This window comes from Maniola jurtina, chromosome 23 (genome assembly GCF_905333055.1).
Source record: "Maniola jurtina chromosome 23, ilManJurt1.1, whole genome shotgun sequence".
Lineage (NCBI taxonomy): Eukaryota > Metazoa > Arthropoda > Insecta > Lepidoptera > Nymphalidae > Maniola > Maniola jurtina.
Genome location: NC_060051.1, coordinates 4,697,567 through 4,724,944, shown reverse-complemented (window position 1 = coordinate 4,724,944; position 27,378 = coordinate 4,697,567). Strand labels below are relative to the sequence as shown.

The window sequence follows — 27,378 nt, the reverse complement described above, 5'->3', positions numbered from 1 at the left end:
ACAAACTATTTTATATCATTGCTCTTCACTTAATCCTAAAACAAGAACCATTCTTTACCTTACAATTATTATAATTACAATTAAATTAAGACTATCTAATTTCTAGCGGGTGTTTTTACTGGACTGTTGTGCTGTTTCACAAGATTGCCACGCCATTATTTCTTAAGGTGAATTCTCACAGTAGTTGTATTTTCATACAAAAATTCCCAGCGTTTGCAGCATGTTAGGAATTTTTACTTTACCCAAACCTTTCTTTTATTTAAGCCAAGTAGTCCCAGTTATCCATATAAATAAATATTTAGTAGTAAAATTAATATTCTTTGTAGGCCTACTTATCCCTCAATAATAACAATAAGCTCCCTTGGCTTCCCTTTATTAGAATAGAATATATATATTTTTATTCAAATACCTATTTCATTTATTCAAATATTATTAGCTAAGACTCTCAAGAAATGTGAAATTTTCTGATTTAATAAGTTTTTATAACTTTGAAAACAAAATATCTTTACTTCATAAAACAACCACCAGCGTTAACTTTTTGAAATGAAAATAAGTACTCAGTAGCATAAAATGTTATCGAAACTCACGAAAACCAACGAAGTCTTCGATAAGTGCAAATTTTTTCTAGGGGTAGGCAATAATCTGGTGATGAAATTATGAAGTAACTAACGACTATGTATGTAAGTATTCACCTTAAGTCAAAACAATATAATAGACACACCATACCATCCTGCTATGTGCGTTCGGTGTTAAAAAAAGTTCTGTTGTATTTTCAAGTCAAATTGCAAATCCAGGTAGCTAGTCCTCGAGCAGAGCAGAGCCGAGCTTCACGCGGCAAATTTTTAATACTGACTTCGAAATATGCGGATTTCCAAAAAATGCGGATGCGGAAAGTGCGTTACTTGTCGCTCATTTCGCATTCGCTCAATTTAGCGGAATTCCGCTGCAATGTGACACTTTTAAACGTTTAGGTTATTGGAATATTTGCGCGGACCAAACGCCTAGGGATTTTCCGCGCGCGATTTTAATTCTTGATTTGACCCTAGCCTTAAGCAAAAAGGGAGTCCATAAATTATAGTAAGATATCGCAGGACAGGGAGGGGAAATGTTGATTACAGAACATTTTATATTACAAAAATGAATGAAGGAAGTAGGGTCGGGTCACACGTATCTGGAAATGTATAACTAACTAGTTTATCATTGGGCTTTTCGAAATAGTTATCTAGCTAGTTCTTATAAAGCTCAAACCGATGGGGCTATAAACTTAAGATATTACATTTTAGGTTTTCTCTGTAAAGGTACCCTACTCGATCTTAACGGGCCGCCATTTTTTTTGAAACACGCTCGAAGATGTCAAATGGTGCATTTTGCGGCAATATCTAAATAGTCAGTGTCGCTTCGTGTAGGTATGTTACACACAGCGGTTTTTTCGCTTTTGTTATTGCTACCTGCACTAAGCTGTATGCATTGTGATCGTTGCCTATTCCGAAAGGGGAAACTTCTTGACACACAAACGCAGAAAGTCTTCACTTTTTAAAATACAATTGAATGAGGATTCAAAATGATTTTGAATTTTTTTACCTGAAAAAAGCAGTTGTCATATCAGGACGACTCTTATGTCTGTCTATATTTATGCTAAAAAGTCGCTATATACTTCGGGAGCGAAATACTTGTCAGTATGGCCGTGTCAGAGCAAGATAATTTTTATGCTGAAATTGACCCAATCATAAACTTGCAGTCTGAAATAAATATTTGTTGTAATATTTTAACTAGAAACATTATTTTTCTGCGACAGTATTCAATGCCAATGTCGTGGTATTGAAATTGACATTTTAAAAGCATGGTGTGTCTATAATATAATGTTCTTTACATTTTAATCTCATAAGGATTTCAGATTCGGTGAGCAAACTATACGCGTGTGCCCGGGGTTCTTCGCTTCGTAAAAAAAGGCATTAAAAAGGCCACTGTGACAAACACAATGTGCTAACTAGCCTAGCGTTATTTATCATATTCTGCTGTCCTATATCGAAAAAGCCGTTAGTTGCATAATATAGTTTTTGAATTATCGCCCAAAAACGTGATGATTTATTAAATTAAAATAATTAAAAACACGACTCCAAATCTGTCCAGACATTTGGAAGTTATGGTGGAATAAAGAAGCTTACATACCACACACCCCGAAAACATCACACTCTTTCTTTGGGCAATCGTGTAAACAGAATACTACATAGACTAAAGATTTTAAGTCACGAAGCGAACATTTTTAGAAACAGCGGTTTTTTATTTTAAATTTCCCTATTCATTGGCGATAGCTCAATTATATTTTGCAGTTAACGGTTTTTTAGATTTAGTATGGCAGTATTGCCTTACCTACTATAAAAAGATGTAGCGTTAAAAAATAATTGGCATTGTTCAGAGACATAAATAATAAATTAAATAAGACAGTTCAAAATATCACGAAAACTAAATTCATGTGGCAAATAATATGGCATCAGATTTTAAGTACTTTCGTCTAAAAGGCTAACTCGAATACATTGCCCTCGTTCGCACGGACGCTTTTCTACCGCGCATTTAAAAGAAACAAAAGAGTTTACAATAGATGTTTTTTTTCTCTCTCGTCTGGCTTTACAAAGATTAGCCAATGTCAAGTTTGTAGTTATTTGTAACAAGTTAGGGAAACTATACAAGTATGGACCCCGCCTGTGCCGGCGCTCGCCAACATACGCACGGCACCCCCTTAGAGCGCTTTCCAGTCAGTTTTAACAAAAAAAAACACTCCAAAAAGGCAGAGCACGCCCGCCAGCTAACACCAACACAGACGAAGTCCACAATAGATGTTATAATATAACTTATTAGACCAGAATGCCAGATCATAGTATATAGAATCCTACGAACGAAAGGTACGAAAAACGTAAAAAGGTCTTACATTAAAAAAAAAACAACGATTTTGTGAGGTGTCAAAAAATGTAACAAATAATATAGTCCTAATTAAGTCTCTTTGAAAAAGGTACGAAAATAGACTGACGATTAGACGATACGAACATGATCACGATTAAAAAAGTACGAATTTGGTAAATTTTTTTTCGACCCTGCTGGCAGCACTGATGCTAAGTTTTCATTTTTTTTTTTAAATAAAAATAGCTGGCAAACGACCGGGCGGGTCACCAGATGTTAAGTGATCAGTGATTACCGCCGCCCATGAACATTTGCAGAAAGTCTTTCTGTATCGTTTTTCAACTCGTTAAATAGAATTCGGTTTGTGTGTTCCATTCGACGCTCTTTTACAGCGCGGTTTATAAGCATTCATGCGTAAGAGGGTCAGCCATTTTCAGTTTTGTGTCATGCTTTGTATTAGACCTGTGACTCTTATATTACACTTGAGTTTAAAGGTATGGAAGACAGAAAAACATTGCTATATCAGATCAAAACGAATAAAATATTCATTGCAATTTACAATACAGTACTACTACAGTACAGTAATTCCAGGATCTATACTGGCCATGGAGCCAACATAATTAAATTAAACCAATTTCCCTAAAAAAAAGAATAATTAATCTAAACCTAAGATGGACAAAAATAGTTTAAGATCGTTTGCGCACATGTCCGATCCTAATCTGAGAAAATACTGACCGAGAGAATTTTTATTAAGTCGTTAGTCTTGTAGCCAATTCTAATGTACATAATCTGTAAATTGACAGGTACTAACTATCCTTGTAGCTAGTGCTATCCTTGTCCATAGGAACCCATATGAAAGTGATAGCAATATATTTAGACTTAGAGAGTGTGTAGAACAGAATGATAATAATACCTAATTATGTAATTATTCCATCGTACACACTGACAGGTCTAAATCTAGTGATGTCCCTTTCCAAAGAGAGTATTATTAAAAGGATAGCAATCTATCATTTTAGTTTACAACACAGCGATATTGTAAAAAAAAAACTTGATTCGTATTCTCTCAAATTCTGATTGGACTAGTTCACAAGACGCCATACACATAAGATATTATGTACTTCTGTTGCATTCCTGGTACCAAACTGTGGACACAAAATAGAAAGTTCACAGAAGGTCCTCTCAATGCAACGAACGATAACAGGCGCACTCACACCTGACCCGTGTGACGACGAGGTCAACCTAAACACTGACCTGTGCTTAGTATGAGATTTTACATCTCACCCAACGTTGGTAGAATTCGAGATCAAAACGCAACAACGTCAGAGTAAAATAAACCTAAAGCTTCTTGGTTTCAAATCAAAAATTCAGTAACACCGATTTTAATTTCGCAACGTGTACGCTTGGAGAACCTTCTGTTATTTTCTACTCTGTGCTGTTGATTCGACTGTTTCACTCGCTCTAACACAGGATCGGATATTAATTTCAAAATTGACTAGATATCTGTGTGCATAGGAATCATATATAAAAAAAACCATAGCTAAGTAAAGGAACCGATACGCTGAAACCTGACATGTTTGCATTAAAAAAAAAGATAAAAACTACATTTATTGCCATAGCAAAAATACGCTTACGACTGTACTTTTAAATTATGTAGACTACACGATAACACATCTAAATTTGTACAATTTGTACAAACTCACGCATTCGCTAAAATATAATAAAGTTCCGCCCAGCCAGAGAGCAGTCTAACTGAGCGATATAATCGGCGCGTACGACCTAACGCAAAACTGTTAATTGTAAGGCCAAACGAACGTAAAGGAGGATCCACATCTGCGTATGTGCACGAACCATGCACATAACAAGCGTCGAAGACATATGGACGCGTCAATGTCTCTGTGCGCATGTATGTCGCGAGCGCATCTATCACGTTTGTACTTGCTCCTAAACTCACGAACATGTGCACGCCGTGACTTGTACAATATGCACGCAAACCACTCGTAAACACATCCAGTCCACATCATGTTCTTATTGTGTGCATGGTTCGTGCACGTGCGCAAATGCGGATCCACCTTAATAGCTTCATTCTGTTTCATATTAAGGCCGGTTTGGAGCATATGCCACAAAGAGTTTTTGCTTTTTTTGTTAATATTACGCGATTTAGAACTCACAAAGTTACGCTCGTCTGGCCTTTAAGTCACGTCCACAACAAAAAATTGCGTCGTGTCAAGAAAGCTGTATTCGTCGGAAATTCAATTTTTTTTTCTCGTAGACATAATAATATAAATCATTGACGATTTGTAATAAATATTTGAAACGCGACGCAAATTTTTGTTGATATGGACGCCGCTTTACGCAAAACTCGACGCCGCCGGTCGACAGAATCTCATTTAATACAAACGGGCTAACTAAAAACATTAACAAAAATATTTTGATCTCTCGATTCTTTTTTCACTGGTGTATAATTAATACATTAAGTACGTTCGCGAATACGCTTCCAGTCCCGGGGTTTTATAAAAGCCTCGAGTCGAGCGGCCGGTGTGAGAGGAACGCGGGTGTAACTCGTTCTAATAAACAAACTAATCGAAACGCAACCGCGCTAATCATGCCATCCCACTCACACAGTATACCCAAGCGTACTGTTTAAGTGAGAGGAAAAGATTAAAGTCATAATTTTCGATTCTTTTTTTTATTGGCATGAGTTATATAGACGTGGAGAGTCCGCAAGCCACGGCAGCGTGCTGTCATCACTTGGACGGCTGATAGGGAGGGTAACCTGCGTGAGGTTGCGCCCCACGGCTTCCCGTTGCGTACAATTGTTGTTGGAAATTGTGAAACTGCGCCGCGTAGTTGGGATCAGCAGTCGAAGGCATAGCGAAACCCTGCCCTTTGAAACCCGGTCCTGGGCCTCCCATAGATGGCGGTAGAGGCTGCGCCGCGCCCATTCTGACTCCTCCAGGCCCCATACCACCTTTGACTCCTCGGAAGTTAGGCCCGCACATCGGATTAGGCCCGGGTCCACCGAATGGGTCACCCGCCATTTTAGGTGGGGAGTTAAACCCTGCGGGGTAATGTGGCATTCTCAACATCCCTCCAGGCGCTCTCATAACACCTCGCATGCTTCCTTCCATATCCATCCCTCTCGCGCCAGGGAAGTATTGAACACCTTTACTGCTGTCCATTTGCATTGGATTCGTGACTCGTTGTAAGAAGTCCAAACTGGGGGGGCCTCTGGGGCCTGTGTTACAGGGCATTTGAGGCCTCGTGGGTAAATACTGTATCGTGTTAGGCGCGCTTGCTTTGACTTGAACGTTCGCTCCGTTGAATGGGGGCATTTTTCCAGGTCCGCCCATTCTTGGGCCCATCATAGATGCGTCGGGTCCCATAGGCCCCATGGGCCCGCCCATAGGGCCGCCGCTCATTTTGGGACTGAGGTTCATGTCTGGTGGAAAGTCGCCTCCGCTCATCATTCCTTCCATAGGTCCGCCCATGCCAGGTCCCATATTGTCCATGTGGCAACCTGTGTAGTTCAAAACATTAAATAAACAAAAGTATAATTTGATTTTAAACCTACCCGTTCTTAAAATGCGATTTCAAAAGTGTTTCTGTATGTTTTCTTCCTTTTTCCTGCAGAGTTACTTCATCATGGTTAAATCGGTAAACCATTTTAAGAGAACAGAGAGAGAGAGAAGAGAGAGAGGAAGTACCATGATTTGTGAATGGCAAAATTGAAATTGTTCAATACAAGAACAATCAAACAAAACAAACATTAACGAAACGCTTGATTAATCAACAGAAAAAACCTACGACCTACCTAAGTCATTCATCATCATGTGCGGATGTCCGTGCGGGTGCATGGAGTGGTGGTGCTGCATGTGGTGGGGCCCCGAGCCGAAGGGCCCCATGCCACCGCCGTTGGGCCCCATGGGACCGCCCGGGCCGGGGCCCCCGCCGCCCACTGTGTTGGTGAGCTGCTGCGACATCTGCGCTAGCGAGGAGATGGGGTCGAAGGAGGAAGTGGAAGGGCCCATGGGGCCATTGGGGCCCTGGTTGGGGTTGATGGGGATGTTGTCCGGCCGGCTCATACTGCACGGCCCGGGGAAGGGGCCCGGCAAGCTCGTGCTGTTCGGACCGCCCGATAACGTCGTCTGAAAATGGAATCAAATATTATAACAGTCCTGACTCACTGACTCATCAATGCCCAGCCCAAACCCTTGGACATAGAAAGCTGTAATTTTGCACAGGTTAAATAGGGCCTTTGAAAATCCTGAGGAAACTCTTTGATTTTCCAGGACAAACAGTAGTCTATGCCCATCCCCAGGATGCCTAACTTTGTACCCATCAAGATACTAAGCTATAGAAATTTTCATCGCTTTTACCTAACTTTTCAGTTTCTAAATCCTTTATCAAGTTTTACTGAACTTTTTGTTGCCTATTAAATCGAGGGGGTTTTTTACTAATTGTGACTCCTTTTGTGGTGTACCAACTTACCTCAGTGTTAGATGCCATGGTGTCGTCAGGGTGGGATGGGGTGGACACGACACTGCAGCTGCTTTTGGCCGTGGAGGAGGGTGCGTAGGGCCCTTGGCTGAGTGAGGGTCCTTCTCGCCCCTCTCTACCCTCTCGTTGTGGTGTTTTTGATGCACTGTCTTGACTCGATCTGTTTGATGAAGGACTCGGCCGGGATTTCTCGTCTGTAATTCAATTTGGAATGCAATATTTGAGAATTAAAATCAAAACTATTCATGGCTCATATGACAGGCCAAAACTGTATCATTGGTTCGTAATACATATATGGAAAGGATCCATATATGTATTACGGCAAAAACTTAAACATATGTTAAAAAAAAGTACAGACGCAATGGCGTATCTGGCATCATGCTGGTAACGTTTGCCTGATGTCTAACAAGTGTAAATTAAAAATTTATAACACCCCCGACGATCCAAAGTATTTGAGTTTTCCAAACCATCATTTTCAAATAAATAATTATGTATTTAGGCAACGTCCATCTTGACAGCTTGACATTTGTCTATTGACATAATATTATGAACCTAACGGTTATCTAACCTACTTTTTTACAAGAAAACTAGAAAAGAGCTGATAACTCTTAAACGGCTGAACCGATTTTTTTAGATTATAGCTAAGAACACTCTCGATCAAGCCACCTTTCAAACAAAAAAAACTAAATTAAAATTGGTTCATTCGTTTAGGCGCTACGATGCCACAGACAGATACACAGATACACAGATACAAAGACACAGATACACAGATACACACGTCAAACTTATAACACCCCTCTTTTTGGGTCGGGGGTTAAAAACTGGTGACTCTCCTTGGTTAGAACTGGAGGTGTTGGTAGCGGAGGTGGGTGTCTGTGGGTTGTTGAAGCCAGGGTCGGGACTCTACTCCATGGAGAACCGCCCCGACCGCTGCCTTGACAGCAACGAGTGCGGCTCTGGCGTTTCTGGCATCATGCTGGTAATACTTGCCTGAAGACTGATGACTCACTTGGAACTGGAGGTATTGGCAGCAGAGGTGGGTGTCTGTTGGTTGTTGAAGCCAGGGCCGGGACTCTGCTTCCGACCCCTGCCCCGATAGCCACGAGTGCGGCTCTGGCGTTCCTGGCATCAGGCTGGCAACACTTGCCTGGTGTCTAAAGGCTGGTGACTGACCTTGCTTGGAACTGGAGGTGTTTGCAGCGGAGGTGGGTGTCTGTGGGTTGTTGAAGCCAGGGCCGGGACTCTGCTCCATGGAGAACCGCCCCGACCTCTGCTCCGACAGCGACGAGTGTGGCTCTGGCGTTCCTGGCATCATGCTGGCACAAAAAAAAATACTTAGAGACAAGAGAGAACAAATTCTTAGAGACTATTTATATTCCAAAGAAGACTAATTTCTGTGTGATATTAAAGACTCCAAAAAGCTGTTTATATGTAAAGGACGACTAAATTCCGTATTGTTACTTTAGCTTGAAATTAAAATACTTTCAAGTTAAAAATTCTTTCGAGAACTCCAAGTTTTTTAAAATGACCCAGATTTAATAGGAAGATTTTGTTAAAAATTTAAAACTTTCGGGAAAACATGTGATGTATATAAAAGAATTAACTGCTAATCTGCAGTTTAGGGAGCATTGAAAAAACATATTTTAACATTTCTACAATTATAATATGATAGGCTTCTTACCCTGCAGGTGATTTCTGATTAGAACTAGATTGTGGCGTCTGTCCTCCACTGTTTGAAGGCGGTCCGTTGTCCTTTAACGATGTGTTTGGTTGTTTTTGTATCGTTAATTCTTGACCTGATTAAACAAAACAAGTGTCAATGAAATATAGACCTTACCACGTCGTCACAACGTTGAAATTCCAATGGATATTTATAGCGTTGATAGAGGGTGTACGTACAAACAGAGAGAACAAATTAGCCATAGAGTATGAAAGTATGTTAGCACATTTTCACCAACCACCACCAAAATGAAACGAAAGTTACGAATACAATGCATAAAAAAACAAAACAGAATATTGTAAGAAGCGACCTCTTAAACGTCTAGTTCTTAAAAATCTTAGTTTGAGAAGTCGAATAACAAAATCTTGAATTTAAAAGATGGCCAAAGATAATTTTGAAAGCATCACATTTTTTTTAAAGTTTGTGTTTTTCCAAACATGTTCTATAAATTTTTTCATTATCTATGAATTGGGCGGATGGTATAGTTCAAAATACCATATTTGACCATCTTTCTTTATAAACACACACACACGCACATACACACAAAAAAGCGTTTTTACATCGCACAAATTTTTTGTCCTGAACGGAAATAATTCTTCAAAAATATGTTCCAAAACATGTTTCTTAGGATTCTGTGCTGAAAGAATCCGTATAATTAATGTTTCGTTGTTGAAAAATACATACTTTTATATTGCTAATTTAGGCCCAGCCACTGACATCTACTGATACAAGTACGCTGGACTTGCGATTGCAGACCTGTCTTTGAAGCTTGAGTTTAGCCATTTTGGCGCTAATAGCAGCAGTGAGCGTCATGTAAGCGTACTCGAAACTAAATGTTGGTGATGGGACATCTTCAACATAGTGTCGACACGAAGATCGTTTGATATATAGTGCGATTTTAACTCTCTGTACGCTCGGTGGGGCGCTTCGAAACGGCACAAAAAGTAACTGTCATTTTGTATGGCACACCTTTCCAGCGTACTTGTATTTGTCCATTTCAGTGTTCTCAGTCAACCGATATTAAAAATTATTTCCGTCATCGACAAAAGCTAGATTACCTTCGAACTGGTTGAGATACGATATTTGTTGCGGGGACGGCACGGGCATCAAACTAGGTTCCTTTGAGTGATTCCCGCCTTGTTGGTTCTTCTGTTGCTGCGCCGCCAAGCATTGGAGCGTGCGGACAAACACGCCATCGTCCAACTTCTCTAGTATCTCTTTATTTGGCCAACGTTTGATCCAACATTTCCATCAAAGCCATTTATATTGGCGTGTTTGATTCCAATTTGAATGTTTTTAATGATTTGTCGTTGTTATTTCATCACGCGGTGGGATTTCAAGCGGTCAAGCGTTTTGCGAGGGAGGGGGGAAAACAAAAAAATACGCATTACAACTACAGAAAAAAATTAAAGAAAATCAAGTGTGCAAACTTCAAACCAAACTAAATAAAATTAATCCAGTCAAATTTAGAAATAAAAATTAAATTGTTCATAAAAATTGTGGTTGGGAAAATGTCTAACACAGATAAAATAACAACATGCATTTCTACTTCTATGGCTTCTACGTTTTTGTTTATTAGACCGAGCGCACATTAAGATAAGTCACATCGCTACGTCAATTTGTTTCGTACTCATCAATGAATTAAAACGAGACAGCACTAAATCATACGACTTAATGCTGTCTCGTTTTGTTTTTTTCTCGTTTACGAATTAATATTGCATTTTGCGATGCGTTAATTCGTTTCGATGCAACTTAGCTAAATATGCACTAGCATTTTTAGTGTGTGTTTGGATTGTGGGCCACATAATACATGTACAAACATTATTATATTATTTCGTCGACTACCTTATGTATTAATGTGAGTAATGTGACAGATCAATTTTTAAGCAAAGATTTTGTTTACAATTTTAAATTCATCTTATTATCATTAACAAAAAGCTCGATTGACAGTTCATGTCTCTAAATTCGATAACTTAGCTCAATGATCTATTTGACTCTTATAATTATATCACACAGCCTAAAATGATTGAACAATGGCGTTAATAAATAAACATAATTTGAGTAGCAAAGTGTACACGCTGGTGCGTGTTTGCGTGCGTGCGCTCGTGCGTATACGTCCGTATGTGTCCGCACATTTGTGCATTTATGTGTACGACTGATTTTCGTACATGTGTATTTACACTGTATGTCTAAATGAACGAGTGTTCTGTATATGTCTGAGATATAAATAATATAATGATATACAGACCTGGAGGGTCGGATTTCTGTTTGCAGTGCGCGGGGCTACTGAGCGCGGAGCCCGCTCTTGAAGCCTCCGCTGACATGGGCATTTGTACACCGCTGCCTTGTGAGGGCGATTGTGTCGCTGTGAAGATTTAAAATGTTAGGGGCAATTCTAATTAACAGATAATAGGGGCAATTCTAATTAACAGAGAGTAGGGGCAATTCTAATTAACAGAGAATAGGGGCAATTCTAATTAACAGAGAGTAGGGGCAATTGTAATTAACAGAGAATAGGGGAATTCTTTCACCATTAGAAAACGACTTTATAGACAAGTAACATACACTATACATATAATATTATGTATAAAATTTCATCCAAGCGTAGCCACTTTTAGCTAGTCTCAACACGTAAAAATACTAGTTTTAGAGGAATGAAAAAGTAAACCAAAAACAGAAAATTGGTTTTTTTTTTGCTTTAGAAAGCAATTTTACCGATAGGCACGGAGGCGGATCTGTGTAGTGGCGAAGCTCCGTAGGGCGGCGGCGGCAGGCACCCGCCCCGCTCCGAACAAGGGGACTTTACTTGCGTACCTGGGACAACAAAATTAACGAATTACTGTGCATAAAAATAAATAGAAATCTGTTTTAAAATGTACACGTGATATAGTTATCTTACTTTGTGATTTCAAACCTCCTATTTCCCACCTTTGTTAATCACACAATAAACGTTTTTCGGTTTTTTTTATTTCAATGATGTTGGGCCACTATTGTTTCCGCCTATTCTAAATTTAATGTTGATATCTTTAATAGTTACTGAGATAATCGACTGTGACAGACAGACGGACGGAAGGACGGACGGGGAAAGTAGCACCATATTAAGGGTTCCATTTTTTCCGTTTTGGGACGGAACCCTAAAAACTAGCAAGTTTAAAAAAGTTCTTACTCAGATCAGTGTCCATACTTTTGCTCTCGTCAAAGAAGTGGTGGTGCAACTTCTGCCAGTCGATGTCTGAGGGTGGTGATTTTGGGCTACGAGATGACTTGTGGCCCATACCGGGCCCAAGCCCTGGACCTAACCCGCCTGGGTCACCCGGCCCCATCTGCAAGAACAGAAAAATTTAGGATACTGTCCTTCTTTGTGATTTTACTAGTCAAAAAGCAACGCAGCTTCTCCCTGCAAGATTTTTTGAAGGTACGTTTGGGCTAAAGTAAATACGGTCTTGAAACCTCAAAAAAAACGGTGTACATACTATCTCTTAAAACGTCGCTTATATTTTTTTATTTGGAACAAGAGCCAGTCCCCACTACCGAAGGTTAACTGGAAGAGAATACCTCTAGGTGTTATGTTCGCTTTTGTACATTTTATTTTTTATGTGCAATAAAGAGTTTAAACCAAAAACAAAACAAAGCAGATAAAAGAGCACTTTTTAACCGACTTCCAAAAAAGGAGGAGGTTCTCAATTCGTCGGTTTTTTTTTACTAAACATATGATCAAAATTGCTGAAAAAGTGAGTTACGATATTTTTCCTTTCAAAATATAACGATTGGACTAGCTGGGCCCCTAACGGACCAGCTGGGCTCCGGGCGGACCAGCTGGGCCCCGAGCATGAGACTCGCTCGAAGGAAGATCTTTCTATTGTTACAGTCGACACACAACACACTGCTTCCGTACAATGTTATGATAAATTCAATATAGCGGAGGTTTTGACATAAAAAAATACTTACGCTCCTCCCGCGCCCGTATTCATCGCACATGGGTCCGTTCATGGGCATTCCATGGTGCTGATGCTGATGCTCCGGCCCACAGTCTCCGTGAACCATGGCGCCCATCATACCACCCTCCATCATTATACCACCTGTATAGAATACATAAGTGTTTGCAATTTTTTGATAATGACTAAAAATATAAGGCGAATTAGTTCAAAGCTAATCACTACTAATATTATAAATGCGAAAATGTAATGTTATAAACCAAGGAAACTCTTTGATTTTCTGGTATAAAAAATACCCATATCACTCTCCAGGTCTTTAAATATATCCGTGCAAAAAAATCAGGTCAATCCTTTGCTCCGTTGCGACCACGATTGAAGGACCAACCAACAAAGCAATAAAGAAACACACTTTAGCATTTATAATATGGGTAGTGATGGGTGGTGATGTGAAAGTTTGAATATTTGTTACTCCTTTATGCCCAATGGTTGAACCGATTTCACTGAAAGGAATGGAGATAGCTTATACCCTGAATTAACACACAGACTATATTTTCTCGCAGAAAATCTAAGAGTTTCGACGGGATTTTTAATAATCTAAATCCATCGGGTACAAAGTTACAGGTGAGTGTCCGGGCGTCAATCCCGGACACACCTGTAACTTACACCTGTAAGTTGTATGTATTAAGCAATTATATCACTTGCTTTGCTGAAGCTTTAACGGAAAACATCGTGAGGATGGCTGAAAGTTCTAGAAAGAAATAATGTTCAAGACACTCATTCATGCTCAAAGTTGTGTGAAGTAGTGTGGTGGACTATAGTCAAACTCTTATCATTTTGAGAGGAGATCTGTACTCAGTAGTGAGCCAAGTGGCGTGGTGGACTATAGCGCTCAGCAGTGAGCCGGCAATGGATTGATGATGATGATGATGAATATTTCAGGACTCACCATTCATTGCATTGAGATTTGGTCCTGGCATCATCCTTGGTCCCATCCCGTGTGGACCCATCATACAAGGTTTAGGCCCTCCCATACCACCCATTGGATTGGGCATGCGCTGAAAATATTTCTAATGTTTAATTTAGTAAATAGTTTTAAAAATATTATTCAACATTTCATTGTAAAGGTACTTATAGATTGATTCACATTCGCAGGAAATTGAGAAGAATTTCTATAACTTTATATAGCATATTGACCTCGATCTCCACCACATAAAGTACATTTCTACGCGCGAGAAATTCGTGCTTGATATAGTACAGAGCGAGGTAAATATGTAATGTAAAACTTTAGAAACCCGCTTTAAACCACTGCCAATGCGAATCGACCTTAAGATTTTCATTTCTATGTACATAAAAAATATTATACTCACTCCCATAGGTCCACCGCATCCTCTACCCATATGCATATCTGTACACATTCCTGACTTCATATCCGGCCCTCCGCACGGCCCTCTGATCCCCTTCATTCCACACGGCCCCATTGGCCCCATGGGTCCATTAGGTCCCATTCCCGACATCATTGGCCCATTCGGCCCCATCATTCCATTAGGCCCCATAGATCCGTGCCCTCCCATGCCCATGCCTGGTCCCATATTACCCATCGGACCGCCCATGGGGCCATTTGGTCCCATCGGGCCGCCTGGACCCATCGGTCCCCCCATTGGTCCGTTCGGGCCCATTGGACCAGACATAGTACAACTTGGTCCACTGCTCATGCTGCTTGGCATTGAAACCATAGGTCCATTTGGTCCAGGTCCCATCGGTCCGTGCGCTGACATAGGAGGGTACGACATATTCATGTTCGCGCTTGATATAGGGGGGTTGATGTCTGAGGGGGGTTGCGACCCATCTCCGGGTTGGTTAGGGTTGGACCCACTCTCGGGAAAGAGGATTTGTTGCATTTTCCGTATAGTGGCCAGTTGTTCTTCCCTGTGAGCCCTTTGTTGCGGCGTTAGGTTCTCGTCGGGTATTTTGACACCTGCGGAGGAGACTGAAGCCAAACATGATAAAATCATTCTCTAACACCAAGATCGATTGAAGCCCAACCCTGATTCAGGGCTGTCAAAAATCTATCTAAATTTCGCAGTCTACAAGTTTTTCATATCAAGAGATGTTTGATTGAAGTTATTTTCAATTCATGAGATGGGCAGACCAAGTGAGGGCAGCAATGGACGTCCCCTTACATGAGTGCACAAGGAAGGCAAGCATCAGAGAAGAATGGAGACGTTTCATTGCTACTAAGTTAATTTCAGTCAAGTGCAAAATAGGACTAAAAATAATTGTTTAAAAAGCTACTTTTTCCAACCAATGGTCTTGAATATAGGATAGATATTTGGGTAAAATACACAATCAATAGGCATATTAATTAATTAACCACCCCTTCAAATATGTTGAAGTTTGCTGCTGAAAAAATAAATATTTCACATTATAAGGAGGTTAAACAAGTAAAACTGATAGTCACCTTTAGGTCCAGGCTGGCAGGGCATATTGTTGTCGCCAGAGTTATTATCTCCCGCTTCAGAACAGGGCGGCATTTGAGAAGGACCGTTTGCCATGCCGTTAGACATTACGGAGGAGTTTTTCTGTGGTCAAATTACAGTTTTATGAATCATGATCTAGATTTCTAGATAGTGGTACTATTTGATTGTACGCAAATCCTAAACTAAACTATTGCTAGCCTTTTAAACAGGAAATTTGTCAAAAAGTTTGTCAAACTAAGAGACGGGCATGTCCGTAAGCCGCGGCTAACAGCTGTGACAGTGCACAGTCGTTTGGGACGCGGGTTGCGACATATCTCTCGGAGGTCCGAGCGCTCAAGGTTACGTCCGCAACTTACGTTACGTTGCACAGTTCAGTGTACTATGTATTTTCCAAATACCTATAAGTCGCGACTGTGAGCCGCGTACGTCAACCACGTCCGATAGTTTGTTTCCCTATAGATGTCATGTTACTTTAATTTGGTTGAGGATTTTTGCACAACTGAATTTAAAATAAATATATGTTACATAAATCAAGATCAAATATTTTCTATCTGCGATGCAATGAATTGATTCCAATTAATTATAGATTCAGTACAAAAAAACTTTGTTAAAATACATAATCTAATATTCAAGTATAAAATCGAAAAGCCTATGCATATGTACTCACGGTGTCCCAGGGCATTTCACCATCAGCACCGAGGCCGTCCATGACACCACAGGACGGGGTGCCCCCTGGAAACCCATCCATCGGACCCATGCCGGGACCCATCTGACCCATCTGCCCCGGCCCGCCTTTCATCATCATCATCTGATTCCCCGGCCCGCCCATGCGGCTGTGACCCATCATGCTGGGTCCCATATGACCCATGGGGCCGCCGTGACCCATCGGCCCCATGTTGGGTCCCATCGGCCCCCCCATCATGTGCCCCATCTGGTTAGGACCACCCATCATGTTAGGCCCGCCGCGCATTCCTGCTCGGCTTTTTGCCATGGCTAAGTTGTTGAGCCATTGGGCGGGGTTTTGTTTATTAAACTGGCCTATTTTTAAGGGATGTTTCTGCAAGAAAATTGTTTAAGATTTAACACAAATATCATCATATCTAATATTGTCCTATTCTACAAATTAAACATCTGTCTTATAATGTATTGATTAAAATGAACTCTTACACTATATTGAGGCTATTATTTTATACTGCGCTGTTTGGCTGACCAAATCATAAAGGCATGGATGGAACTCATATCTGTTCTAGGAATAACAAAGACAATATTTTTTTATATAATAGTGTTTAGGATAAAATCTTACCTCAAGATACTTTTTAGTAGCAGGCTGAGCGCAGTGATAGGCGATGATGGAGTGGTGCTGTCCAGAGATCACAGACTCTGCGCCTTTGTTAGCCAGCATTGTGGAAAACACGAAGATCTGACTCTGCTGTAGGAACAAAAACGGGAAAGTCTATTAAAAACATCAATGAAACATTATTCTAGATTCACACAAACACAATTAAGTGTTAATAAAAAAACAAAAGAGAAAGAAGAAAACAAAACACACAAGAGTAGAAGAGATAGCAATCTGCGAGTTTCAGTCAAATCCAGTTATTCCGGTCTTCATTTTAGACGCGTATGTAACATAACTATTTTTTTTAAAATATGTATATACAAATTTTTTTTACTTTCTTATCCTTTGACTTCAATCAAAAAATATTTTACCTCTTCAGTATGATTATTCAGCATTTTCGTCACATTATTTAAAAAAAATCCAAAACAAAACCGAAAACTTGTACACCACTGGATAAAACTTAAACAAGAGAAAATAATGAAGCTTTTGTTTCAAGAAATCATTGCCTACGCGCTTACGAGTGATCTCATTTACTCAACAGAACAATTGAAACATGTGTTTATTACCACAGTTCGATTATACGACTTTATATGTAGAATCGGGGGTGGTAAAGGGCCATTTGCAGCTTATTCATCGTGAAATTGTACTTAATTGCAACATTGTGGCTAAGTCTGTTTATACACAATCTCTAAATCAAACTATTTACATTATCTTCCTTCCCTGATGACAGGTCTAAATGTATTTAGACCTGTCATTTTAGTTTAGAGTTTGCGTATAACAGAATTAGGCACAATATCCTCAAAAGGTAACTTGAACAATTTGATATTTCAGATTTCAGGCTGATTTTTTTTACCGAAATTAATATAATGCAGAGAATATATCAGAGAAGATATGCAATAACTTCTTGTTAATATTTTTTTTTTAATCAAAGAATATTAGCTATGCTAATCATGACTAATACTCCCCCTTTCACCTCCAATCAAGCGTAAAGCTTGTGCCAGGAGTGGTTAGTGGTGTGAGGGTGGACAGAGTGGTTGGATAGTGCAACGGATGGGGTCTGAACCGCCGACCTTTCGGAATTCAGTCTGCTCCTCAACCGTTGAGCTATCGAGGCTCAGTTTGTACTATAGTTACACTCAAATTGATATGATACATTCTTTCGCATATAATAAGAGTAGCATGAAACAAACAGCTTAATTAATTTTTATAAAATATACTCTAATTCCATGTTAAAAAAAATAGATATGCGAATGATACATGTAACGCGAAACGGAATGTCGTTGCGTCACTTCACCGCTCTCGTTCTGACAGGTCGATGACCGTCAACGACTATCTATGGCTAAGTTAACACTCAACGTAAATTGTTTTTCCTAATTTTTGTGTATCAGTCTCTCTGTGTGTCTGTGCGTTCTTTACAAAGGTGTTTGAAAGGCGCATTTGGAACCCTAATATCTTTAAGTTTACGAAATCAACTTACACACATCGTTTGCATCTCATTGGATATTAGACCCAAAATCCTACCGGGTCAAATATGACTCAACAACATGCTGTCTTCTATATTAGCCATACAGCTTGCTAAATTCAGAGCAGGATTTGCGCTTTGCCGGACATACTGCCCATACTCACACTGGGATCAATTGAACCCATGTTGCAAAATGCCTGCACATCCCCAGATTGTGTGCTGATCGACCCAAGCTGCCTATACAACATGAATTAAGAAGGTTCGTTAATTAAATATTTTCATCAATTTAACTAAGTATACTTTACCTCCATGCTCCCAGATTGCTTGCTGATAACATTGGAAGGCAAGGTTTGCGCTTCGCTGGACATGGGTCCCATAGAAACGCCGGGTCCCATCGGACCCGAATTGCCCATACGACACGAACCCATGTTCTCTGGTCCATTCGGGTTACGGCAGTTTGGATTACCATCCTATGGACAAAAAGTGGAATCGTAAAATTAAGATATAAAGCGAAATTAATACCTCTAAATGTTTACATTTATAAATAAATGTAAATGAATAAACTGTTTATTTTACTGAGGACCCCTCGCCACTTTGATCGACCTCTCGCGGCGAAAATATAAATCCTATTTATCCCCAATATCCTTGTAATTTCAAAAAAATCTGGCCTTATTCTTTTTCTACTTTATAAAGAGTATCACTGTGCATCAACTATATTAAGTCCAAGGGTTCTGCACCATCATAAGCAAAAAAATTTGTTTTTGTTATGTAACCACAAATTCATGGTTTTCATTCCCTTTATTTATGCTATGAGAAATTGCTAACTGCCAAATTTCATGATTCTAGGTCAACGGGAAGTATCCTATACGTTTTGAATCACATGACAGGTCTTGACAGAGACGAAAGACAGACAGACAATGAAGCCATATTAAGGGTTCCTTTTCTTCTCTGGAGATACAGAACATTAAAAAAGCAAATGATTTTTTTTAAATAATAAAATAGCCAGCAAACGGACAGGCGGGTCACCTGATGTTAAGTGATTACCGTCGCCCATGAACATTTGCAGCACCAGAGGTACCGCCGATGCGTTTCCGGCCTTTCAGGAACACATCCGATAGGAGTTGCTTGGCATTACCTGGAGATTTCCAGTAGAGCCTCTAAGTCCAGTTTGCGGGTCTATAATGTCGTTGGAGTCTGAGGAAAGTCGCTCTGACTTCAGAGACCCAGGCCCGCCAAGTTCGCACTGGGGAGATTTAGTAGGGTCACCTGAAACAAAACAAATGCATACATTTTTCAAAAGCAGCGATAGTATATTGTATAGTGTTTAAGAATTTGGGGTCTGAGGTTTTTGACGACCTTCCTGGTGCAGTGGCGTTGCAGTCTTATTAGTGGGAGATAATGGGTTCGATTTCCGGTAGGGAGAAATTTCCTCCTCTGGTCTGGTCTGGTGGGAGGCTTCGGTTGTGGCTAGTTACCACCCTACTGGAAAAGTCGTGCCAAAAAGCGTGGAGTATTGAAATTGTGCGTGGCGGGTTCAGCCGCATCGGGCGAATCGAAGACATGCTGATGAAGTCAACAGACATCTTAAGCTCTCTACTCATTAGCACAGGATCTAAGCAAAACAAAGCGTCTTTTCTAATGAATGGGATGAGGTAAGGGAGAAGCGTTATTGTCAATTTGCTACAAGACACAAAATAGAAGGTTTCATAGCGTCACTGTCCATGAGGCTATCAATTTCAGTCTTAATGCCGTCGACGCTAAGGTCGGCGTTGAAGTCCTCGCTCCCTTGGTTTTCGGGCTCCATCTTGACTCTGTGCGTCGGCTGGTCTGATTCATTCTTTAACGCCGCCAGGGTCGGAAAAGAAGCCGATGGTGGACGTGACCGGCCATGTTACACCACGAAATAGATGTGTTCTTACCGTCGCTGTCCATGAGGCCGTCAATTTCAGTCTTAATCCCGTCGACGCCGAGGTCGGCGTTGGAGTCCTCGCCCCCTTGGCTGTGGGGCTCCATCTTGACTCTGTGCGCCGGCTCGTCTGGTTCCTTCTTTAACGCCGCCGGGGTCGGTAAAGAGGCCGATGGTGGACGTGAACCATGCCCTGTAGAGTATCAATAGTGTTACATCACTAAATACTTGAAGGAACATGTGAACAAAGCGTCTTTTTAATCAAGAAAGACTAAGATGCGTGAATGGACAACTTCTTAGTATCTAAATAAGGAAAAGTTGAATGACTGATTGATCTATCAAGGCACAGCTCAAACTATGGGCATGTAGAAGCTATATGACATAGACTTTTTGAAAATGAAATCCTTAGGAAAAAAATAGAAGTTTGAAATTTGTGTAGTCCATGCGGACGAAGTTACGGTTATAAGCTAGTATAAGATAAAAACAAGTTTAGGCTAAAGTAAAATAACTAATTAGTAGCTCTTAGGCACTCAAGGAGATATTACAAAGTACTTTGAGGTGTAATATTCTAGACTTTTTGATAGAAAGGAGGACAAGAAAATAGTTACATTTATTTTATAGCTCGTTCACACAGGCTGCGTAAGCGTAGACGTAGCGCGTACCATTCTCTCTGGGCTGGTTGTGCGCGTACCATTGTGTCGTAATGTATAAAACTGTATGAAACATGGCACACCGCTTGCGTAAAGCGTGGACGTATGCGTAACCCGGTGTGTTAGAGTTTTCACGCGGCACCACGCACGTGTCACGTGTACGTGCTTGGTGTGAATCGGCCTTAAGACTGTTAATTCAATAGGCAATGGGGAGTACATTAAGACCATTTAATGATACTAAATGACAAACAGCAGGTTTACAATAGACTTGTTTTTAGTGTAAATAAGTAGAATAATAATGTTACCTGGTTCAGCGGGGTCATTGGGTTCATCTTTGAGCCGGGCACCCCCGCCCTTCTCCTTCTCCTTGATCATTCCCCTACGTGCCTTCGCCAACTTGACTGTGCACATCAAAACATATATCTATAATACTAACATCAAAAAGAGTAAAGATTTGTTAAGAAGAATAAGAAGAGACAATTTGCTTATTATATGTACAATCAAAACAACATTGAAGGGATCATGATTTTTTGGTCACAAAAGCCGCTACTTGTAATAAACAGTGTTAAATCTTTATAAATTATGTCATTTCAAGTGGTTTTGACTGTATTTCTAAAAAACCAGCCAAGTGTGAGTCAGAATCACAGACAGACGGTTCCATACTCTGCTATTTTTTCAGACATTTTGCACGATAACTCATAAACTGCTGTGCATAAAAGTCTGTTTTAAAATGTACAGGTAAAGCCCTTTCATATGATAGTTATCTTACTTTAAAAATTAAAAATACTAATTATTTGTTCATGAACACATTTTAATTTTTTTTGTGTGATTTAACCACAAATTCACGGTTTTCGGATTTATTCCTTCACTTGTGCTATAAGATCTACCTGATTGCCAAATTTATGATTCTAGGTCAACGGGAAGTACCCTATAGGTTTTCTTGACTAACACAACAGACGGACAGACAAACAACAAAGTGAGGGTATATCCTATAAGGGTTCCTATTTTCCTTTTGAGCTCCTTAGTTCATGAAGACAGACATGTTCGACATTGATACTTGACTGACATCATCCAGAGATGTTGGATGAATAACAACTAACAATACAACTAAGAAGTTACATGAGAAAGAGAATTTATAAAATGTTTATCTAAGGAAACTCTATTTGGTTTTGTTCTCTTTACTATGATTTCTGAACCAGTAGTAGTCTATACTAATATTATAAAGAGGAAACCTTTGTATTTTTGTATGTTTGTATTGAATAGGCTCAAAAACTACTGGACCGATTTCAAAATTTCTTTTACCATTACTTAGAGGGATTCTTCCGAATCCGTATAGGCTATATTTTATCCCGGAAAATAGAAAAAATAAATGTCCACCCGTGTGAAGCCGGGGCGGGTCGCTAGTCTTGACATAAGGAGCCATAAACTGACTTATACCTTTGTAATTGATAAACTCTAAAACTACTGAACCGATTTTAATAATTCTTTCAACATTAGAAAACTACTTTATCCAGAACTAACATACTGTACATATTATGAATATAGAACATCAAATTCCACCCAAGCAGCCAGGCGGATCATCAAGTTTGTGACATATCTATACTAATATTATAAAGAGAAAAGTTAGATTGTGGGTTTGTATATAGGGGGTAATCTTGAGAGAAATGATCCAATTCTGATTTTTTTTTCATTCTACAAGATACCTATGTCCAGCCAGGTCATCCATTGGTTGAGACAATGATGATATAATTTCATCGCATATTTTTCACTCATTTGAAAGAAGTTTTAAATACTTAGATAAATTTAACTTTATTTTTTGCATAACTTTAAATAAATTAGTAGTAAAAACTTATTACGACAAATAGATATTGAACAGTACTGGGATGGATTGATTGTTGAATTTTCATATAACAACATTTGTTTGTATTTTTTTTTTAAAAAGGTTGGGAACCATTACATTAAATTCAGTGTTATAATCTGTAGTTATATTATGAAGAGGAAAGACTTGTTTTTTTGTCTATAATCGATAAACTCTGAAACTATGGAATCTTCTAACATTAGGAAGTTCCTTCATCCAAAAGTAACATAACATAGGCTATCAATTATTGTATATATTGCAGATGAATTTGCAGGCAAAAGCTATTAATTAACTAATTAAGTGTTTATGAACTATATTAACATAATTTTTGTTTGGATAAACAGTTTGTTACAATTAATTTACTGACAACTGTTTATTGCTATGCACTTTATAGTCAGAATAACAACAGAATATTGCAAAGTTAAATGTAAAGATAAGATGTTACAATGGTAGTTTACTTACATTTTTCAGACTAAAGTCTCAGTCAATTTTTATAAGCTGTTTTAACCTTGCCTGTTCCTGAGTGAATATATAATAAGTGATTGGCAATATGTGCAATCTAGATCCGATGTAGTTCATACTTTTGTTGATATTACACTATGCAGTCAGTCTCAGTTCATGCAACTTAGGTTAAATAACAACCAGTGCTCAGTTCTAAGCACAAGTAAACACTGTATTTTGTATACATACAAATACGTAATGATTCTATTCTTTCGTCACGGGCGCAATAATTGGCACCTGTCCCATGAATTCACTGCACGGCACTTTATTACGAAAATGTCACTATGCTGCAGTAAACTATCGGAATTCGTATAAATAGAGATCCAAAAGAACCTTGGCGCCCGAAGACGCGCCACCTTCTTCTACACACCGGCCCTCGCCTACGATTCTAGCCAGATATACAATTAAAACTAAATTCCACCGCGAAACGCTATAAAAATTCCAGGTTCAGTCTCCATACATAAACAATAAGATAGATCTGTGGGTCGATCGCGTAAAACATATATCAATCATTAAAGAACAGCATCAATGTCAAAACATGGTTTTGGCTCCACGTATCATTGAGACTGTCCGTAATGGACCGTCGAGGACTAAAAAATTTCTGACATTGATGCAGTACACTATCGATAAAAATTTTGTATGAACACGACTGAAAATTGGTTCCACGTAAGACTTTTGAAGTAAGATATCCGTAAAGGACTGCGACAAATGTTACGTCAAACTAGGCTTTCATTGAAACAAGGCATGAGGTGTTATTTACGGTGACATATGTGGTATCCAAAGTCGTTTTACTACTCATATTTTTGTAAAAATATTTTAAAAAGCTTTTTTAAAATAATTTATCAAATAACAAAGCAATTAGGATTATTATATGAAGTAAGATAATGTTAAAATCATTGAAGAATAATTTTTAGATTTAAAGTTACCTTTTGACACTTTCGTATGTTTGCACTTTGCCGCCAAAGGTTTGGTGTATTCAAGTTCAACTGCGAATTTTGTAGTAAAAACGTGGTAAAAACACCAAACTATTGTAGTTTTTGGATTAATTAGCCGCATAGGGTATGTATTACATAAGATTTGTGTACCTACCTACTCAATAATAATTTGCGCCTGGGTAAATTCTGTTTATGATAATGGCGATAAGCATGTGGGAACATAGTACATAATTATCTACTATTTTAGGTAGTTTAGTTTTCATAACTAAGTTTTGTGTGTTTATGTGTAAGAAGTACCTACATACATTTTATTTTATTTATTGTATTTACATTATTCTTACAACTATTTACATTGTATTCTTAGCGCCCTGAAGTATATAACATAAATATTGCCTATACCAATTATTTGCAGATATTATAATTATGGCATCAAGGGCAATTATGTACGCTGAACTCAAGAGAAAAAAGCGTGCCCTTATACAGATCAGAAGATAAAATAGAGAAAACTTATATAGAGGATGCCCGCGACTTGGTCCGCGTGGATTTGGGTATTTAAATATCCTGTAGGAACTGTACCGGGATAAAAAGTTGCCTGTGTCAATTTTATAGGGACGCAAGCTACCTCAGTACCAAATTTCATACAAATCGGTTAAGCGGATGGGTCTTTAGGAATTCCGTGGGAACGTTTTGATTTTCCGGGTCAAAAAGTATCCATCATCCATCCCCCAGATATAAGCTAACTGTACCAAATTTCGTCAAAATTGGTTAAACTTTTGGGTCGTGAAAAGGTAGCAGACGGACAGTCTGACCCTTTCGCATTTATAATATTATAGTATGTAAGTATGGATTATTTACTCTGTATTACTAAATAAGTTTTTTTTAGATCCTAGCAGAAAAAAGGAAAACAAATAAAACACCAGTCAAAAACTAAAATATTATTTATTTATTTGAAATATATTATGTACATAGCATTAATGTAATTCAATTCAGTTAATAAAGGCTTATCTTAATATCTTGTTATTAATGGAATTTAAAAAAAATGTTAGTTGTTAGGTGAACAATGGCTATGAAAAGGTTTCAAATATATTTGGATAAGTTTATTACTTCTTAAAGGCTGATGGTGTTGTGTGCTGGTTGGTGTGCTAACTTCTGGTATCTCAGTATCAACATGATAGACAGACTGAGAAACTTCTAATGCTAGTGAAATATGTAGCGGTTATGTGTAGCTTCTATTTGTGAAGGCTCCTCTGTTTGTTGTATAGTTGTCACTAAGCTGCTCATCAATAATGATTTCTCATATTGGTGATGTACAGTAGATGTACTTGGTTGAGTAGGCAGGTCAGGAATCTACAAATAAAATAAAAGTATTTTATACATAAATTCATAATACCTAATATTAAATATTTCTTTGAAAATTTAATATGCCTTTGTGTAACAGTAACCACTTAAAAACAGCTCTTGCAGTATAATTATAAAACTTACAGTGGAATTTTAAAATAACTGTGATATACAGACTCAGACTGAACAAAAGTAAGTGTAATTGCCATAATACCTATGATTCATTTATTGGAATCTGGATTTTGGGTTCTCCCTCTACTGCCACGTTCCCAATTATACTTATATTGTTCTTCGATAGGGGTCAAAGAAGTGTTGAAATTTGGTTCACCTCCAGTGCCAGTGGCTGCTCGTCGCAAGTCTCCAGCCTTGCCTTTTGTGGGGCTCTTAAGCAGTATTCGATACTTCAAAAAGTAATAAACATACTTATTTTCTTAATGGTTATAATACAATATATGACAATAGAATAGAACCTACTGCTATTATTCATAGTCTTATAGTGGCAGTTTATACTTTAAATTATTATCATAATTGCAGCATACGTTCTTTGAATCAAAATTAGACGGTTAACATGCAGCTAAAACTAAAAAATCTGCCACAAAGCGCAATAGAGCTTGTGGCCGATATGTTTTGAATACTTACTCGCTTCCACTCCACGAAGGTTTAATACACCCTGCCCCCACAGAATTGAGCTTTCTGGAAAGCTCTTCCCATTATTAAGAGCTACCTGGCGGCCGAGAGGTCCTCCACCGAGCCCACCGAGTGCAATATTTGAGTTGCTTTCAGCAACTTCTAACAGAATCTCAAGCTGCCTCACAGAGGCGGCCCTGTAGGGTGCCAGTTTCCTTTTTAGTTTCGACTTTTAAATTACTTTATTAGGTTTCGTCACAAAGTCAACTCAACGTAAAAGTGTAAATAAACAATACTCTATGAACCTAGAAGAACCACAAATTCACATATTCCGCGGCACGGGGCACAGACTCGTAATACTTTATTTCAATAGCTACAACGCAGTCAAGTTTGGAAGACTACTATGGCCGTATAGATTGCTAGGTTACCATAGATATTCAAATTAGTCGGATTATAAGTATGACCCACCACTAAAGTATCGATAGTCACGTGATTGCGACCTATTGCTACATGATTGCGACCGATTGCTACAATCCTGAAAAAGCTTACGCGGTACCGGTTATAAGGACTGTAACGATAACGATCCTTAAGGATATTTTTGGATGTGAGATTGAGACAATTTTTACGCGATCGACCTGCGGGTGTAGACAGGCGCGAAGCACACTGAACGCACGTTTATTATGGCCGATTTATTACCAAACGCACGCCGTTTCACCTAAACGACACCTCCAGAGAAAGCGTCTATCATTAATTGATATCATTCGTGTGATCTAATTAAGGTATAACGAGGAGTATGCAGTGAGAAACAAAAAAATCGGGATCGCTGACATTTTTGTTTATGGTACATCGACGAGACGAGATCCAGAATCCACAAATAGCGAATAAACGTACATGATTACCGCCTCCTGACGGATTCTAGCACTTGATAACACAAAACACAGTGATTCTTCACATTTAGGTAAACATCATCAGATTGTACACATTTAATTAATTTCTTTCTATCAGCTTGGATCACAAATCACCACGCACACACAACATACATAATATATATGTATGTACATACACCAATACACATGGGATGGATACTTCTCACTCACAAAATTTCCTTTTCTACACAAAAACAACAAAAGTCCAACGAGGAATGGTGGTAAGATATACGTTTGGTAACACGCACCATAATATATTTAGATTGTCGATGTTTTGAATCGATTATTTTTGTATTCGATAGTTGACTTTCTTTG

The 27,378-nt window shown here is 38.9% G+C and overlaps 1 protein-coding gene across 11 annotated transcripts; it reads right to left on the bottom strand.

Annotated features, from left to right (window-relative positions):
• Positions 1 to 3,575: 3,575 nt before the first annotated feature.
• Positions 3,576 to 27,378, bottom strand: LOC123877330 (collagen alpha-2(I) chain-like). Of its 11 annotated transcripts, none has more exons than XM_045923974.1 (20): positions 27,312 to 27,378; positions 21,184 to 21,279; positions 20,242 to 20,421; positions 19,458 to 19,588; positions 18,628 to 18,792; positions 16,828 to 16,953; positions 16,192 to 16,581; positions 15,506 to 15,626; positions 14,415 to 15,034; positions 13,994 to 14,114; positions 13,061 to 13,191; positions 12,279 to 12,435; positions 11,828 to 11,926; positions 11,361 to 11,477; positions 10,171 to 10,329; positions 9,074 to 9,188; positions 8,566 to 8,708; positions 7,384 to 7,586; positions 6,707 to 7,040; positions 3,576 to 6,412 (listed from the first exon to the last, which is right to left on the bottom strand). In XM_045923974.1, the coding sequence occupies exons 2-20, from the start codon at positions 21,251 to 21,253 to the stop codon at positions 5,640 to 5,642; spliced, it is 4,155 nt and encodes a 1,384-aa protein (XP_045779930.1). In that variant the 5' UTR covers positions 21,254 to 21,279; positions 27,312 to 27,378; the 3' UTR covers positions 3,576 to 5,639. The 11 variants fall into 11 exon arrangements, with proteins under 11 accessions (XP_045779930.1, XP_045779926.1, XP_045779933.1 ...); XM_045923970.1 differs by lacking the exon at positions 27,312 to 27,378 and adding an exon at positions 27,029 to 27,305; XM_045923977.1 differs by lacking the exon at positions 27,312 to 27,378 and adding an exon at positions 27,029 to 27,305 and having other exon boundaries at positions 12,297 to 12,435.

What these genes read in the sequence shown, in the direction of transcription:
- LOC123877330 (XM_045923974.1), bottom strand. Translation starts at nt 21,253, where the DNA reads ATGATCAAGGAGAAGGAGAAGGGCGGGGGTGCCCGGCTCAAAGATGAA. An exon ending in AGCAATCTGGGAGCATGGAG is followed by an intron (nt 16,954 to 18,627) that starts GTAAAGTATACT and finishes TTGTTCCTACAG; the next exon opens with CAGAGTCAGATCTTCGTGTT. An exon ending in ATCCGCCTCCGTGCCTATCG is followed by an intron (nt 11,478 to 11,827) that starts GTAAAATTGCTT and finishes AAATCTTCACAG; the next exon opens with CGACACAATCGCCCTCACAA.